The following is an 18,587-nucleotide window of genomic DNA, read 5'->3' as shown; positions in this document are numbered from 1 at the left end:
ACAAAAAGTAACAGGGAAGACATTTTTACTCATAGAAGGAAGAACTTGTGAAAAGCCAGAGTGCTAAAGCAAAGCAAACCCCAAAAGCCCCCCAAAACCCACAATGAATAATGTTGATAGCAGTGAACTTTAAGTTATTAGCAGAGTTCCAGCAGAAGGCAACTATACTTATTTATCAGTGATACTCTGGAGGGGCCCCTTATAGTCTTGACTAAATGATCTCTGATACTTTTGAAATGTGACAGTCTCTGATTCCACAAATATTGTTTATTAACTTCTCAACAAGATGCTTTACACTCACCAAATGGATACCACTATTATAGGGACATGAACTGTTAACAAGTGGAAATTTGAAAGCTGCAGTGTGGACAAAGGAATTTTATACCTGTTTCAAATGTGGAAGATGAAAAAATAAAGGCTCAGGTTTATTTCTCAGGAGGTAGATTCTAGAAAGTTTCTAGAGCATGGCCTTCTGAGAACTTCAAATATTGGAACCATGTGGAAGCAGGAACTCATCATGTTACCATCAATGGATTCCCATGATTTTTAGGACAAAGTCTAGATCTTTAAACATAGTCTCCTGGTCTTTCCTAACATGACCCTGGCTACCTCCAGCACTTCATTCTGAGAATCAATGTTTCCCCCCTCTTCTCATGCATCTGTTGCTTCACTGAAAGAACCAAGCTCAGAGCCTTTCACACATGTTGCTTTCTCTGTCTGGACTCCCCTCTCACTTTTGTTGCCTAAACTTTACCTGGTTAACTCTTCCCAATCCTTCAGGTTTCACCTTAAATATAGTTGCATTTCTGCATTAATTTAATAAATATTTATTCAAGGCTTATTATATGCGTACAATCATTTCCTCAGGGAAGGTTTCTCTGACCTCTCAAGACTAGGTGTCCCATTAGATTCTGTCATTGCAAATTATATTTTAACTTTCTACCACCTATCACAACCACAACTAATTATTTATGTAATTCTTTACTTAATGTATGTTCTGTTTGCTAAACTTCATGAGGAACAATGTCTATTACACTCATCTTTGCATTCCCACTGCTGAGCACAGCACCTGGTATATATTTTGGGTGGCCCCAAAATACCTATTAGATAAGTAAATGAAGGTAAGGCAAATTAAGGCAAAGAAGAAAATCTATCAACAAACACAGAATCTTTGTGCAGCAAGAAGTCACAAAAAATGACTGAGGAGTGACTAAGTCTTGGGGCTTACATCAAGGTACTATGTGATGGCTTCATTCACTATTAGGAGGATAGGCAAAAGGTATACAATTCGAGCTGCTTAGAAGAACACGAAATTGCACAGGAGAAACAGAAGGGAAGGGGAGCTAAAGAAAGAAGAAAATAGAAATTTAGAAAGGGGAGGATGAAGGAACAACAACGAAATCCAATTCAACAGTAATAAGAAAGGCAGTAAGGCATTTGGAGCAGGAATGTGAGGTCTGTGAGTGGCAGATACTCTGTTGTGAACAAGACAGGAAGACAGCCAGCCACACTATGGGTGGAATAGCTCTAGTAGAGAATCCCATGAAAAAAGGCATTCCAAACATAGTACACAGCTCTACGGTCTGAGAAGCATTCGCTAAATATCAGTTTCAGGCGGCCTCACCTGTGTTCAAGTCCTTTGCTAGATGTACTACATAAATCTTCTGAGCCATAGTGACAGGGTTCATTGCTAAGTCAGCATGCTATGGAGCAAGGGTTGGGAAACTATGGCCTGTGAGCCAAATTCACCTAGAAGCCTGTTTTTGTAAAGTTTTATTGGAACACAGCCATGTCCATTCATTAATGTGTTGTCTATGGCTGCTTTCATGCTACAACAGCAGGGTTGAGTAGTCATGACAGAGATTATATGACTTAAAAGGACTAAAGCACTTATTATCTGGTCCTTAGCTGAAAGCTTGTCAGCCTTTACTGTAGAATATAATACTCTGCATAGAAGCTTCTAGATAAGCAACAGAACAGGAACCGGAAGTGCTTTGAAGCTACCTTGTGCTATGTAAGCCATTTTACCTCCAAAGAAAGGAAAAAGGTGAAAGCATAAAAAAGCTGAATTAACTAAATTAAAAGAAAAAAACCAGTGATTTACTTAATTTAAAGATAATGATCAAGTTTTTCTGAATGCTTCATGTATGTTTTATGAGATCAAGGTTCAGAGAAGCCTTTGGACACTGCTCTGCTTGGTGAAGCTCATGCTAAATTAGAGCACCTAGACTGAGCTTTATTTTAATAAAGAAGATCAGAGAGTACCCCATCTTTGGATAAACACTTCATGAAAAGGCAGATTTCTTATGAACAAATATGGTTGACAACCGTAATAATTAATGATAATAATAATTGCTACCACTTATTGAGTTCCTATTACATGTCAGGCATTCACTTTAGGTATGTTACATGTGGTATGTTATTCATAATTCTCACAACAGCTTGGCAAGATAAGCATTATTACTTCAATTTCCCAACAGAAGGAGTTGGGGTAAGCTAGTCTAAATAATGAAACCAAGCCACACAGTAAGTGGCTAAATTGGGATTTCAACCCAGTCCTGTAAGACTCCAAGACTTGTCTTTTCACTAGACCTCAGTGCCTCTTCAATTATTCTGCACATTTTATAGTAGATAGTACTGGTATTTCAATATGAAAAAAAAAAGGAAGAAGCAGCTTTATAAGACTAAATATACCCCTGTCCCCTCAACAGCCATCACAACATTCATTTATTAACACAAACAGTGAGTGGCAATAATAATGTGGAAGAAAATTCCAGGCAGAGAAACTACGAAATAACATTTATGTTTTTTATGTTTTTTTCTATTTTTCCCTTGGAGAATGCATTTCTGAACACAGTCAATTCCCTGTCAATGCTGATGAACCATTTGCCAGCTTCTACCATGGTCTGTGCTGGTGAACTAAGGGTCTATAGCTTAAACAGAAGAGTGTCAGATTAACTTCTCTTGAAATAATCTCAAAAAATAAAATATCTGGTGACTGGACAATTTCAGTGTCCAAGAAGCTTCCAAGGATGCATGAATTTACCTAGGTTTTTCAGTGGAAGATCAATTTACCAAAAGATAATTTGTAAAGCAGGTTTAACCGCTTAGGGACCTTGGAGTTTGATCCAGGAAAGAGAGAGAGTGCCAGCAGCATTATCATCTTCCTGCTTTCTGATGACACCTCAGTGATTCAATGTACAGATTAGGGGCTTTTAAAAAATATACACTGTTATAACATATATATGGAATCTAAAAAAAAAAAAGGTTCTGAAGAACCTAGGGGCAGGACAGGAATAGAGATGCAGATGTAGAGAATGGACTTGAGGACACGGGGAGGGGGAAGGGTAAACTGGGATGAAGTGAGAGAGTGGCATGGACATATATACACTAGCAAACGTAAAAGAGATAGCTAGTGGGAAGCAGCCGCATAGCACAGGGAGATCAGCTCAGTGCTTTGTGATCACCTAGAGGGGTGGGATAGGGAGGGTGGGAGAAGGGAGACGCAAGAGGGAAGAGATATGGGAACATATGTATATGTATAACTGAGTCACTTTGTTATAAAGCAGAAACTAACACACTCTTGTAAAGCAATTATACTCCAATAAAGATGTTTAAAATATATATATACACTGTTATAGAAAAGATATCATAAGGAAAGGGGACAACACATTATTCAGGCACTATCCACAACTTTCACTGTAATTTCAACATTAAAAGTAAAATTTAAAGTATACTGTCTGTACCTGGAATTTCATTAAACCTGAAACATACAGAAAACTTAGAAAAATCATTGCTTAGGTTTATATATGCAGCAGTTTAATCATCTTTCATGTAAAAAAAATACCCTTCTTTTATGTGTCCATTAACAAGATTAATGCCAAGGAAATAGAGATGTATAGTAAAGCTGTCAAAGAGGTACTTGTATGGTTTATTACATTACCAGTGTAATAAAGTTTGAATAATTGCTGAGAATTTAAATGTCCTTGGTAACAATTTTATTTTATGAATATTAACTGAGCATGTACTACCATCTTTCTCTGAATCTAAGATGTCATTGACAATAAGATGAATCGCAATTTAAGATGTATCACTATTTTATGTATAACTTAGAACAAAATGCTGCCAATTATAATCATAAAATGCTGTTGCCTATAAAATACCCCCCAGTTTAAAGAGATGTTAAAATGTAAATTAAAAAAAATTTGATGAGATATGATATATACTAGGATTGTGCTGATGATGCCTAACATTTACTGAACACATACTATACACCAGATATAATAATAAGCACTTTACGTCCACATTTTCATTTAATCCAGACAATCCCCATAAGGTAGGGGATCTTATTATGCAAATTTCATAGACAGTTAAAATAACTTGACCAAAGTCGTACAACTAAAAAATGGCAGAGCTGGAATTAGAACTCAAGTTTATCTGACTATAGAGTCTGTGCTCTTAGGCATAATTTAATACTATCATCTATCAATTTGAAGGACTAGCTGTTGTGGAGGATAAGACAGTTTGGGAGAAGGCTACTCTGTTCTTTGATTCAGTAAATCATTTTATAAAAGGCAATCAAAGTTAGGCTGATATAGAGAGCATGTTGTTACATATATTTCAATTCCTTTTTATAAAATGATAAAATCAGAAATTAAGCACATTTCCTCTCCTGTCTCAAGAGAGGAAACACTAAGGTACCTCCTGGGATCTGCACCTATTTTGCCAATGTTGACTGCTGTTTGAAACTCCAGTCGTTACTACATCTACATAGTACAAAAACTGATGCGATGACAATCCTGAATCATCATAAAAGGGTGTGTGTTGTTTGCTCTACTTAATTAGGTTGGAAAGGGCAGAATCCATGTTATATTTTAGAAAGATTTTGGTAAGAAAATAACTTGCTGAAACAATGGGTGGGCACTAATTAGTTGTAAGGTTCAACTCGGGGGACATCCCTTTAAAGTGTTGTAACTGAGGAGTTGCTATTATAATTGCAGTGTTACAAGTAAAATTTTGGTTCACTTTAGAATATAAATGACAAAAATAGGAATAATCCTACATACGAATGCAATCAGCTGTTTTGAGCATTGATATATGCCAAGCACTATGTTAAACACTTTACATATGTAGTCTCATTGAAGTCCGACAATACCTATGATATATGTATTGTTATTTTCATTTAGATGAGAAAACTGAGGCTTAGGGACGTTTAGAAAATTGTCCAAGTTCTCATCGTCAGAATCAACACGTTACACAACCCCAGAAGGTGTCATTCACATCCTAGACTATGAGAATGCCTGCTGGTGTTATGTGCAGCCACACTTGACTGTCCTGCCAGCTAAGTGCTGGTAAAGCCAAGATTCAAATCCAGGGTGTCTAATTGCTAACTCCATGCTACACAGAGAATAGTTTTTTTTTTTTTTTCAAACCAAAGGAATGTACATTTATTTCTAATTTAAAAATGTTAAATTATTTGATATTTGAAATACATAAAAATTTGCATAGTATTATAACAGGAACCTACTGCTTAGATTTAGCATTATTTGGTCATATTTGTTTCAGATATTTTCTTCTAAAAAAAAGGTAAGATATAACTATTCCTCTTCTGCCCTCCAGAGTTTACTATTCTGAGATGGTATCTCTTACATCTATGTTATGTTTTATTATTATATATATGCTCATAAATAATATATAAAATTGTTTATAAAGCTTTCATAATTGGCATCGTACTGTACCTAAACTTCAGTGACTTTGTTCATTAACTATTCAATGTTATGATTTGAGATTTATCCATGATGATACATGTAGATCCAGCTTGTCATAAGAATTTGGTTGTTTCCACCATTTCTTGCTTCTACAAACAAGGTTGCAGCCTCACACATGTTCCAGTGTACATGCATAAAATTTCTAAAGTGTATACTTAGAAGTGAAATGTTGAGTCACTGACACTCCTCATCATCCTTACCAGATGCTGACAACTTGCCCTCCAAAGTGGTTATACAAATTGACATTCCTATTACCAGATGCTGCCAACTTGCCCTCCAAAATGTTTATACCAATTTACATTCTTATCAACAGTGTATGAGAGTTCCTGTTTCTTTAGCAGCTTCTCCAAATTTATTAACCTTCGACTTTAAAAAAATTTTACCAGTCTGATGTGAAATAGTTTTAACTTGCATTTCCCTGATTACTAAAGATGCAGAGTATCTTCTGATGTTTGTTGTCCATTTAGGTCTTCTTTTCAATGTTAATTGCTTGATCATATTCATGCCCATTTTTCTACTGGCTGTTTATCTTTTTCTTTTTGGTAAAGAAATTGTGAGAGTTCTTTATAAATTCTGGGCCAATACTCTGTTGGGTAGATATGTTTCAATTACTTTCTATCAGTCTATGCTTACCTTTTAATTTTTGTGTTTTATATAGCTTTATATTTTAAAGTACTAAAAGTTATCATATTTGTCATTATTTTTTAAAAATTGTTTAGAAAAATTCTTCCCTATACCCATAAAGGTATACTCCTAGAATAATATAATATTAATTATACTTACATAGTGCTTATTACATGCCAGGCCAGGTTTTAAGTACTTTATATTCATTAATTCTTTAATCTTCATTATAATAGCACCTACTTCATGGGATTGTTATCTCTATATTATAGGTAAGGAAACTGAGGCATAAAGGATCTTTTCCTAAAAGTTAAAATTTTACTTTTGAGTATTTAACTAAAATCTGGAATTTATTTTTGTGTATGGCATTTGCTAGAAATTTAATTTTGGCTTTTATCATATAATTAACAAATTGTCTCATATTATTAATCAAAGAGGCCATCCTTTCACCACTGATCTTTATTTATTTATTATTATTATTTTTTTTATGGTACGCGGGCCCCTCACTGTCATGGCCTCTCCCGTTGCGGAGCACAGGCTCCGGATGCGTAGGCTCAGCAGCCATGGCTCATGGGTCCAGCTGCTCCATGGCATGCAGGATCTTCCCGGACTGGGGCACGAACCCGTGTCCCCTGCATCGGCAGGCGGACTCAGCCACTGCGCCACCAGGGAAGCCCCTCACCACTGATCTTTAATGTCTTTTTTGTCTTATACCAAAATCTGACTTATAGGTGAGTCTGTTTCTAGGTATTCTAGTCTGTTCTATTGACCATATTGATTTAATTATTATAGTTTGGATTGTGGTATAGTGACTTTTCTGTCCAAATTGTTTCTTCAGAATTGTTTTGACTGGTTTTGGCCCTATGAATTTTAGGGCTACCTTGTCAAATTCTACAAAATATTTCTGGAAGTTTGTCATGAATCCTTTTTAAAGTATGTGAATATTTCTGCGGAGTGCCCCCCGAAATCAGTGTTGATAAGATGAATTTTTTCTGTATGAAACAGAGAATAACACAATATCAGAAACTAAAAAAGAAATCTACCACCTCAATATCCATTAATAGAGGACCAGTCAAATAAACTATGATATATCCATATAATGGAATAACATAATGCCAGTAAAAAAATGAAAAAGTGTCTAAGTTACTAATATAAAACAGTGCTCCAAGATGGTATTAAGTGAAAAATCAAAGTATAGAACCAATTGTATATGTTAATTTAGGGGTAAAAGGTAATATAGTAAGCATATATACATATTTCTAGAGTCGTCCCTCAGTAACTGTTGGGGACTGGTTCCAGGATTGCCCCAGCCTGCCCCAGAATACAAAATTTGTGGATGCTTAAGTACCTTATATAAAATGCCATAGTTTTTGCATATAACCTAATCATATCCTCCCATATCATCACCTCTAGATTACTTATAATACCTGATACAATGTAAATGCCATGTAAATAGTTGTAAATACAATGTAAATAGCTGCCCAAAGAATGGCAAATGCAAGTTTTGCTTTGTGGAACTTTCCAGAATTTTTTTTTTTCCCAAGTATTTTCGATGTGCAGTTGGTTGAATCCATGGATATGGAAGCCGTGGATATGGAAGGTTATATATTATAAATACACACACACACACACAAAATAAATAAATACATATATACATACATACACATATATAATATATATAAAAATATACATATTTGTAAAGAATCTCTGGAAGGATATATAAGAAATTAATAACAGAGGTTCCCTTTGTGTGTTTACAGGGGTGGGGAAGGAATTGTATGAATAGGGCCAGGGGTAGAAGAAGTCCTTTCACTGCCTATCTTTTTATATTTTTTGATTTACAAAACACATGAATGTTACTTATTTTAAAAAATTAAGTAAATATTCTGTTTCCTCCTTGAATTGTTTTTTTTTCTTCACTAACATCTCTTTAGTATTAAAAAAAAAGACAAATTGTGTATCTTTATCATATGTTTCTTTGTTGGAAGAGGTCAATGAAGCAACCGGAAATGCAATACAAACATATCCCAAGTCATCTCTGTAGGCCAAACATTGTAGGGAAAGAGAAAACTATACTCTGAGAATCAAACTGAACTTAGAAATCCTTAGGACAAATTCGGATAACAATATAGAAGAAATTAAACAAAAAAACCCTATATTAAACAATATAGCAGAAATTAAACAAATTTTAAAGCTCGACAAAGAAATTTTTTAAATGGATTTTTAAAAAACTAGACATATTTATATAAATTTTGAATAAAAAATCTAAATAAAGGCACTATTGTGTTTGGGAGCCAGCTCACACTGGCTTTGGAAGGTTAGCTGTGCATACCTTTCTCCAACTCCACATTTAGTGATTCAAACTGATAACGTGAAATTGGCTATGGTGGGGATACTTACACCACAGAATCTGGCAAATGCTACAAAATGCTTCCCCTCACCCCCCAAGGGGGTCATTGGTTAAAATTACCAGTATACCGCTGGATAACGGTAACTTTAAGTTATACTAAAGTTCAAAATATGCAACCAGAGGATTGAGATTCTGTGGTATGTTAGACAATTTTAGATAACTGCAACAATATTTGGAGGACAACTTTAAAGCTGGGAGTATCCCCTAATATGAAGTTTTCTCTGGGGTTGCTCTCTATATAGGTCAGTTTTTATTCATTTTATTTTTGGCTCCATTGGGTCTTCGTTGCTGCGCGAGCTTTCTCTAGTTGCCGCGAGCAGGGCTACTCTTCGTTGCGGTGCGCGGGCTTCTCATTGCGGTCGGTGGCTTCTCTTTGTTGTGGAGCACGGGCTTCAGTAGTTGTGGCTGGCGGGCTCTAACACCGCAGGCTCAGTAGTTGTGGCGCATGGGCTTAGTTGCTCCGCGGCATGTGGGATCTTCCCAGACCAGGGCTCGAACCCGTGTGCCCTGAATTGGCAGGTGGATTCTTAACCACTGAGCCACCAGGGAAGTCCCAGGTCAGTTTTTAGAGTCCAATCTTTAATAAGCCTACTATTACTTTTGCTATTACTTTTTAGAATTCAATCTTTGATAAGCCTGCTATTACTTTTCCAGATTTCCCTTATACAAATAGGAATGTAAATTAAGTAATGAATATTACTATGAAGGACATATATCATCACTCATGGTATGGAGAATGGATATTTTTCAAATATTAATTCTAACTATTGTACATTCTTACATTTGTTAGCTGCCATATCTGCTCAAAACTCTTTTTCTTAACTTAATATAGCAGAGAAAAGCAATCTTATGATGTTATACCAAAGCATAGAAAAAATATAGTAAATTCACATTGCCTAGCACATATATAGCAGTAACTCATTAAATAATCACTGGATAAATGAATTAACAATCATAATACGGAGTGATTCTCAAAAGTACAATGAAAACAACTCTTTACTCACCCATTTCAATACAAGTGATCCCAAGTGACCAAATATCAACTTTCCCATCATACTGTCCTTCATCCATAGCTAAGATCACCTCTGGAGCCATCCTGCCAAACATAATGTACAAAACTCAAGTTGCAAATTAAAAACAGAATTCACCTGATAAAGTGATTCAATAAAAGAGCTGTTTTGGGGCATATTCTAAGTTTTATCTGATAAAGTTATAATTTTCTTACACAAATAATTTGAAAAAACACTATTCAAAATATAAACAATACACTCAGTGATTTACATGAAACAATACATTACTTTCAACAGATCATGGTTCCACCATTTACTATCCTTTGATCTTGGCTAAGTTACTTAACCTTTCTGTATATCAGTTTCCTCATCCATAATATGGAGAGAATTTTATTAGCTACCTCAGAGAGATTGGTAAAGGATTAATATGTATGAAACACTTAAATAAACTACTTTAAACAACATGAAGAATACTGCATGCAATTACATAAAGCAATATATTCAGATATTTCAAAGATGTTACAAGTTAAAAAACAACTAAACTGGCTATAATAATGGATATTATTTTGTTTGTCCGTAATGGATTTTCATTAGGAGGGTAAGGGCCATATAGTTTAATATGCTTTGTTCTCTATTAGTGTATGTAAGTAGTTGCTTAATAGATGCTATTTGATGATAGTGGAAAAATATTCAAATAGTAGCTGATTTTTTTTAGTAGGCAAGTAATTTTCCAGGGGTATAAGTCATTCTCCAAGGTACAATGAAATTCCAATGTATCTATGAAAGGAAGGAAAGGAGTCTTGAATAGAATGGGGTGAAACTTTAAGTCAGAATGACAAGTGAGGTAAAGTATCAGAGAATTCAACAGAAACAAGAATCTGGATTTCTTTCATTGAAAGGTAAAACTTATGCTCATTGGCTACAGAAGGTTAAAGAAACTACCTTGTTCTTGCCTAGAGACTCTGCCTGAAGAGAAAAGTTCAAAAGAAACTTCAAATGAAGTCTAAAACCTGAGCTTGGTCAGCGAGTTGATAATCCTACTCAGTTTACACACAGTGACATCAACCTTATTTCAACAATTTAAAGTCACTGGAAATTTTATACTAAGTCTGAGGGTTTCTTTTTTGCTAGTGAGTTTTCTATCCTTCCTAATGAAATCTCATTTGAGACACATGGTGAGACACTCAAAAAAACAAACAAACAAACAAACAAAACCAGTGCTATGAGTCCATCTTGTTTATATACACATATTTTAAAACTATGTCATGTTTTCTAATTCCACATACCAGTAAGGTGTGCCCACGAAGGAGTTGGCAGGAGAAGCCACTGAGGCAGATCCAAAATCAGCTAGTTTCACCTGACCTGGCTCTGTTAGAAGAATATTTCCTGCTTTAATATCCCTATAGGAAAAAATAAGAGGGTTAGAAAATTACTTTTCAATTTTGATTATGGAATAGGTCAGAGCATGCAATTAATAAGACAAAAAGTTTATTTAAAAAAAACCTTGCTCAGATAGCCAGAAGGGGATTTAGTGATTACTGCATGTTGTAAGGGGGCCCAGATTCCTTCGTGTACTTACTGGTAGGTCATAGTAATTACTAAAAGGTACAGCTTTCTTTAGAGGGAGGGAATGCAATGAGAAAAAAGGCAGACATGGCCGACAAGGAAACCTACTCAGTTGCTACACTTACAAAATCATATTAGTTGCTGAATCCAGTCACCAACAGTATTGCTTGTGCTGGGGAAAATTGGCACCATCTGTAACTGCCTTTTTTTTTCTCTTCCAAATTTCATGACATTTTTGGAGTCTAAACAAACCTTCAATGACTCTGTATCGACTACCTACCAATAAACCTCAACTACACACATACCTTTTCTTTCTTGCCTGTGACCCTTTCTCTCTGCCTTTAATTGTAACTGCAACTCTAAGGCATTTGAGAGTACATGTTATAGAGAGGGTGTTATTTTAAAAATAACACTGTACAGTAAAAAGAAGACCCTGAAAGATCAAAACAAACAAGGATTAGGGGTTAGGAAATTGCATTTCTATTGTATTATTACAAAGAATCTCAAGTGGTTACTACTAAAACTACTAGATATTTTATGCAGCAAAAAGTTTAAAAAACATGATTAAAAAAATTTAATCTTTGATTGAAAATTTGGAATTTGAAGTATGAAAGTATGAAAATTTGGAATGAGAAGATGTGGATGTACTCCTTATTCTCTTTAAAAAAGTCATGAGGTGTAATGAGTACTAGGAACTAAGAATTGTTGATGGGCAACAGAAAGATAAAGCAGAGGGAATGAGGAAAACATGTTAAGTTGAAAATGAAAGGTTCAAATGCTCCCAAAATAACTTTTGCAAAAATCTTCCCTTGAAAATTCAGTTTCTTTCCTCATGAAGACATTAGGCATTGGAAGAGAGAACTAAAAAAACATTATTTATTTCTCGTACAACAGAAAATATCTTTTCTCTAACCCTGGCTTGCCTTTTAAATCAAAACAATAAGAATCTGGATTTATTTTTAAATAAAGAGAATTCTTTAAAAGTTTTTTTGTCTTTTCAACTCTTTTTACCTATTAAAAAAGATAAAGTATAATATAGAATAAAACATTAAATTAACGTGAAAATTGAGGTAATAAAGGCACAGAAACCTGAACTGACTTTTATAAACAGGAGCAGGCAAAACTGTCATAAACAAGTTGGCATTCAGTAATGACATCTTAATACCAAAGATAGATAGATAGATAGATACACACTTTAAAGTTTAGACATATATATACTTTAAAATTGTCAAATCCATAAATTACAGTTAAATTAATTTTATCAATATTTATTAGACATGGTTACGTTCATTCTTCATCCCTATGAATAAGCCAAATTCATGGCAGGAATTTTGGTCTGTCTTGAGGGAGTTCTGCTTTGTGGTATGTACCAGTAACTGTGATGGCTACTCTAGGATGATTAAAACAGAAGCAAAAGGGGAACCTATGACTTAATAGTTTCATTTCTTCCTAGTAAATGTAAATTTTTTTTCTTCTGTTTTTGAGCCATCTCAGGTCCTTTATGCCTACCTCATATTCCACTACTTGGCCACCATTCATTAAAGTAACAGTACTAGAAGTTCTTTACTGAGAGAAGGAAAAATTGGTAACAACATCTTTGTTAAGAAGTTAGTGGTGGGAAGTAGGTTGGAAAGAGGAGAGTGGGGCTGTGATAAAGAAAATGTAATTTAGAGGGAAGCCTTGGATTAGGAGTTAGAAAATCTGAGTTTCAATCTTTATTACATAAATGCTAGGAAACTATGGGCAAGTTATTTAAATCTTTTTAAGTCTCAGTTTCTTCATCTACCAAAATGAAGACAATAATACGTCCCTAAATATCTATATGGACTAAAGAAATGCAAAAAATGTAAAATTGATAAAACAGCATATATTTACATGAGATTGACTTGTTATTTGCAACAGGAAAGGGAGAAGAACTCAGCTAGGAAATAAATATATGCAAGGAAGGCTAATTTTCTTTCCTTTTTTTCTTGACAGTATCAAAAGGTTGCTGGGCTCTTCTTCAAATTTCCCTGCAACACTATGCCTGGAGAATAGTTACCTACAGAACAGAGATGATATAAGTCTTTGTGGTTAGATGGGAGAGACCAAGAGATAGGAACTAAATTCGGGCAACTTTACTCTTTAAATCCAGAAGCAGCAGCAATCTATTTGCTTCCCATAAATTCTTAGGCATCCTAAAAACTGGAGCATGCACTAATTTTCAAGGTTCCTTGAACAGACAGTCCTGTAACCGAAATGAAAATGTAACTGGCCTCTAATCTTACCTATGAATCAATGCATGAGAATGTAGGTAGGCTAGGCCCTGCAAGGCACCGTGGGTAATGGCAGCGATCTCCACTTCCTGAAGTGGTTTTTTATGAACTGAGGGGAGAAAAAAAAAAAAAGCCAGGAATAGATGATCAGTTTCATTCCTATTTTTATTATATTATACAGCTATAGCAGGCTGAATTATATACTTTTTCTTAAATGACAATTTGGGAACAGGTTCACCTAAATACATAGGATATATATTTTCTATAGAATAACAATAAATAACCAGATTAACAGGAAACTGTAGCATAAAAACAAACCCCTTCAAAATTAAATAAAACAAAGCCTGATAATTACTGCAAGAATTGTTCATTTACTTGTCAGTTGCAAGTCAAAGCCACACTGATCCCAACTGGCCAGGCCCAAATTTACAAGTCCCTCTGACATTTTAAGTGTCTAGAGTGTTTTAGGTTGTATTATTCTCCTCTGCCGCAAGCCATGTATAAGTATCCCTTCTAACTACAGGTGTTCATTATTTGTGAAAGCAGCTAATAAGCAATTTCTATTCAGAGATCATGGATAATATAAGAAAGTTTTTTGTTGTTTTTTTTTTAATGTAAATTTTAACTCAGTCTCTGGTTATAACAGCGTCTGCAGAGGAGAACTGGGTCAGTCAAGAGATGTGAAAGGGTTAAATATCAATATAATTTGGATACCAATACCATCTACCTCTGTTTCATACTTACACATGAATTTGATGTTTTTGGCTACACATACTACATCACATGACCCAAACACTTTAGTAGTACCTGCCCTGGATGGGCCATGAACTAAAACAGCGGGAGGGCTGCTAATCATTACTCAGATATTTTCAGCGACATGGCAGAGACAGAGTCTGCATGGCTTATCCACATAACCCTTAAGTCTAAGTCATTAACCATTTAGTTTGCCCAAGGTGTGCTTTAATACAGGAGTAGACAACATTCTGGTCAAGGTAAAAAAGAAGGGGATAGTGCTTTTATCCTTACCTTCTAATAAATCAGAGGCTGAGCCTAAGCAATATTCCATCACCAACTGTAACAGATTGAAATAATAACCAGAATAATGTAGGTTAATAAGAAACTGCTAAAACCAACCAACTAACCAAGGAACTAAGAATACTAGGATAATAAATATTCTGATTTATCTGAACCTGTTATTGTTATTTCCTATTTGAAATTGGAATTGGTCTAAGACAATATGGGGATTGTATTTAAGGATTTAAGGTGGCTAGGTTGGAGTATAAATTAAATTTTGTAACTTGGAAAGTGGCAACCAAATAAATGGGCCAGTAAAATCTATACTGGGAATTATTAGTTAAATAATACAAACAAGTAAGCAGTAAATTCCCTACTTTCACATTTTAAAAAGTTCTGGGACTTCCCTGGTGGTCCAGTGGTGAAGAATCCACCTACCAATGCAGGGAACGTGGGTTTGATCCCTGGTCGGGGAACTAAGATCCCACATGCTGCAGGGCAACTAAGCTCTTGCTCCTCAACTAGAGCCCATGCACCCTGGAGCCCACGTGCCACAACTACAGAGAGAAAACCCGCACGCCACAACTAGAGAGAAGCCTGCGCACTGCAATGAAAGATCCTGCATGCCTCAGTGAAGATCCCGTGTGCCACAACTAAGACCCAATGCAGTCAAAAAATAAAATAAAATAAAATAAAATTGAAAAAGTTCTAAACAAGAAAGCATTGGTTAGAACTCAATCTAAAGATGTATCCTGCTATGTATTATTATATTAGCTTGAATCCCTGAGAGATGAAATATTTCAATTTATATCTTAAAATATTTCTAGAACAATACTATTACATTAATATTGATATTTATTGGCTTTGCAATGTTGGGAGGCGTTTGAAAAGCAAAAATGAGAAAACTCTTTCTTTACTCTCATCTTAGATATTTTAGGCATTCCAGATTATTACTGATTTATAGCCAAGGTCAGAACTGGAGTGCTCAGTGACCAATCGCCACACATATACACACAAGCACACACACTCCTACAAATTATTATTTTGTTATTCTAAAAAAAACACAATATGCTTATTATGAAATACATATTTCCTATAATCACATAGACACAACTACTATTAACATATTGGTTCCTTCATTAAAAAAATTAATGTGAAAACATTTATGTATTATGTACCCTGCATTACTGGAATATTTTAGAAGGATATGAGATATAATATATATTATTATATGTCATATATTATTATAATATATAATTGTATATAACATAACATACATATCTTATATTCTTCTGAATTTATTCCAGTAGCAAGGTACACAATATATCATATATCATACATATATATTATTATATATAATAAAGATACACATCTACATTATTAAATTTATTATACATTTATAGATGTAATTAAATATACATAATGTATAAAAATTATTCAATTTCTGGATCTAAAACAAAATGAGAAACTTAAAAGTTCAAAGTTTAGAAACTTTATTATAGTTTTCTGCTTTATATTAAAAGTAAGCAGATTCAGGGCTTCCCTGGTGGCGCAGTGGTTAAGAATCCGCCTGCCAATGCAGGAGACCTGATCTGGGAAAATCCCACATGCCGCACAGCAACTAAGCCTGTACGCCACAACTACTGAGCCTGCGCTCTAGAGCCCGCGTGCCACAACTACTGAAGCCCGCGTGCCTAGAGCCCATGCTCTGCAACAAGAGAAGCCACGGCAATGAGAAGCCCGTGCACTGCAACAAAGAGTAGCCCCCGCTCGCTGCAACTAGAGAACAGCCCATGCGCAGCAACGAAGACCCAATGCAGCCAAAAATAAATAAATAAATAATTTATTATTTAAAAAAAAGTAAGCAGATTCAGAAACATTAATTTTACTTCTTATTAGGAAATGAAAGAGTCCACATAAGTGAATATTATAATGAACATTAGCCTTTTAGGTGCACTGTTTTTCTTTTTTCTTCAGCTGTATTAAGGTATAATTGACAAACAATATTTTTAATCAGTGTTGATGGAAACATTTCTCAACTGTATTATTCAGTTTTCTAATTTTTTTTAAATTTTTATAATTAAAAAAATTTTAATTTGTTTATTTATTCTTTTGGCTGCACTGTACGGCTTGCAAGATCTTAGTTCCCTGACCAGGGATGGAACCTGGGCCCTCAGCAGTGAAAGCACAGAGTACTAACCACTGGACCGGCAGGGTATTCCCTCTAATTTCTTAAATTATGTAAATTAATACACACATATAATTTCCTTAAACTGAGTATAAGGAAAATGAACATAGAACTTTAGAACCGACTAGAGTATGTTTATAGTTATGTGTCTATTTTTAAAATTACATGTTAACTCTGTATTTCTGTCCCAAACATTCTTTTCCCAATTATTCCATAACACAAGGGCACCTGAGCTGTGGCTGGCTGTTCGCCCTTGACAATTATCAGCTCTAGTTGCTCTGCTTTTAAATTGTTAGGTCTGCTTTCTAGCCTCCCCAACTTCCTCCTTCAGGTCAAATTAGTTATGGCTATTTGTATGCATGTCTCCAGCAGCTTTAGTTCTATGAGTTGCTTCTAATTAGCCTATCAAATCCTTATAGACAAAGACTAGGTAACCAAACTTATTAGCATTCTATGTAATCTAAGAGTAAATAGGCTTCAAATAAGAGCTCAGAGGATTTTCTGAAGTTTTGAAACACATGAGATCTAGCACTTGATTTTGTAACATTTATTCTGCCTGCTCAAAAATCCTTTCTTGACTCCTTCAAGACAGCTGAGATTGCCAGAGAACTGATTTCCATAGAATGAGATACTCCTCTTATTAATTTCTTCTGCTCAGTACAGAAGCAATGGCTCTAGATATCTTAAGAATTGCTTGAGCAGAAACGTTTATGTTTAACCTTTGATATTCTATCTGGGGACAAAAATTCCACTCCCTAATTGGAGATCATGTACAGGAAAGGACTTGTACATTGGTAAGTATTCAATAAATGATAGTGATATTGAATACTTTAAATTGGAATGTGCAATCCCATAAAGTACAAGGTATAGCATTTACTTGTTCTAGACAATGTCTAATGTGCTAACCTAAAATCAGAAACAAAATCATGTAAAATAAAAATGTAGTAAGAAGATAGAGTGAAAAAAAAGACCATTGCATTTTAATCATAATCTAGGCTCTGTTTGGTAAAAAACTTAGACAGTGATGGTAATATCAAGCACAATTCCAAATTTGGGGGGAATTGGAGTAGGGGATGAGAAATGACAAAGATAAAAATTCTAGGATGAGAATAAAAGGCACTGCTTTTTACTTTTGCAAATAAATCATTATAAAATGATGTTAACTTTCACTCTCTCTTCGTTGAGTGTTTAAGAATAAAATTTCCTGTAGACTAGATGTCATGCTTAAACTTACAGAATGTATACCATATGGCACACTCTGAAGTAAACAAATGTTAAATACTGACAAACAAAAATCAAATGGGACAGAAATGGGCTGATAATTTTACAGACCAAAGAGATAATAGAAAAAAAGGAAAAGAAAAAAATCTTAATAGGAAAAAATAAAAAGATAATAGAGGTCCTCTTACTTACCCAAGCAGTGTGCTCTTTCAAGTAACAACCTTTGTATTCAATAGTATTAGGATGCTTCAATTGTCGTAAAAATTTGACCTCCTTAAGAATATCTTGCCATTTCTATTTAAGTCAGAAAGAAAATATCATAATTTTTGAACGGAAAACAGTATTTTATTTTCAAGTATACATATAAAATAGTCTTTTCATTATTTTAAATGGACAAAGAGAATATTTAATACATGAAGAAGCAATTTAAACTTGCGTTATTTCTTGTTTTAGTACATATAAATTAAATCAATCACCAAATATATTATAATAAATCCATTACACTAATCCATGTTCTTTCTATTCCACAAAATA

General features: G+C 34.5%; 1 protein-coding gene across 2 annotated transcripts in view; it reads right to left on the bottom strand.

The window, feature by feature from the left end:
- Window positions 1-18,587, bottom strand: part of TAOK3 (TAO kinase 3) — a 189,672-nt gene that overhangs the window by 55,034 nt on the left and 116,051 nt on the right. For both annotated transcript variants that reach the window (XM_081253404.1, XM_081253403.1), the window contains 5 exons: window positions 18,246-18,347; window positions 14,657-14,702; window positions 13,643-13,739; window positions 11,096-11,209; window positions 9,804-9,895 (listed from right to left, as the gene is read on the bottom strand). In XM_081253404.1, coding sequence (XP_081109530.1) covers window positions 9,804-9,895; window positions 11,096-11,209; window positions 13,643-13,739; window positions 14,657-14,702; window positions 18,246-18,347 — 451 coding nt within the window. The remainder of the gene's footprint in view (window positions 1-9,803; window positions 9,896-11,095; window positions 11,210-13,642; window positions 13,740-14,656; window positions 14,703-18,245; window positions 18,348-18,587) is intronic.

This window comes from Mesoplodon bidens (assembly GCF_964165515.1).
Source record: "Mesoplodon bidens genome assembly, chromosome: 13".
NCBI lineage: Eukaryota > Metazoa > Chordata > Mammalia > Artiodactyla > Ziphiidae > Mesoplodon > Mesoplodon bidens.
Note: the sequence above shows the minus strand (reverse complement) of the source record. Positions and strands in the feature narration are given on the sequence as shown.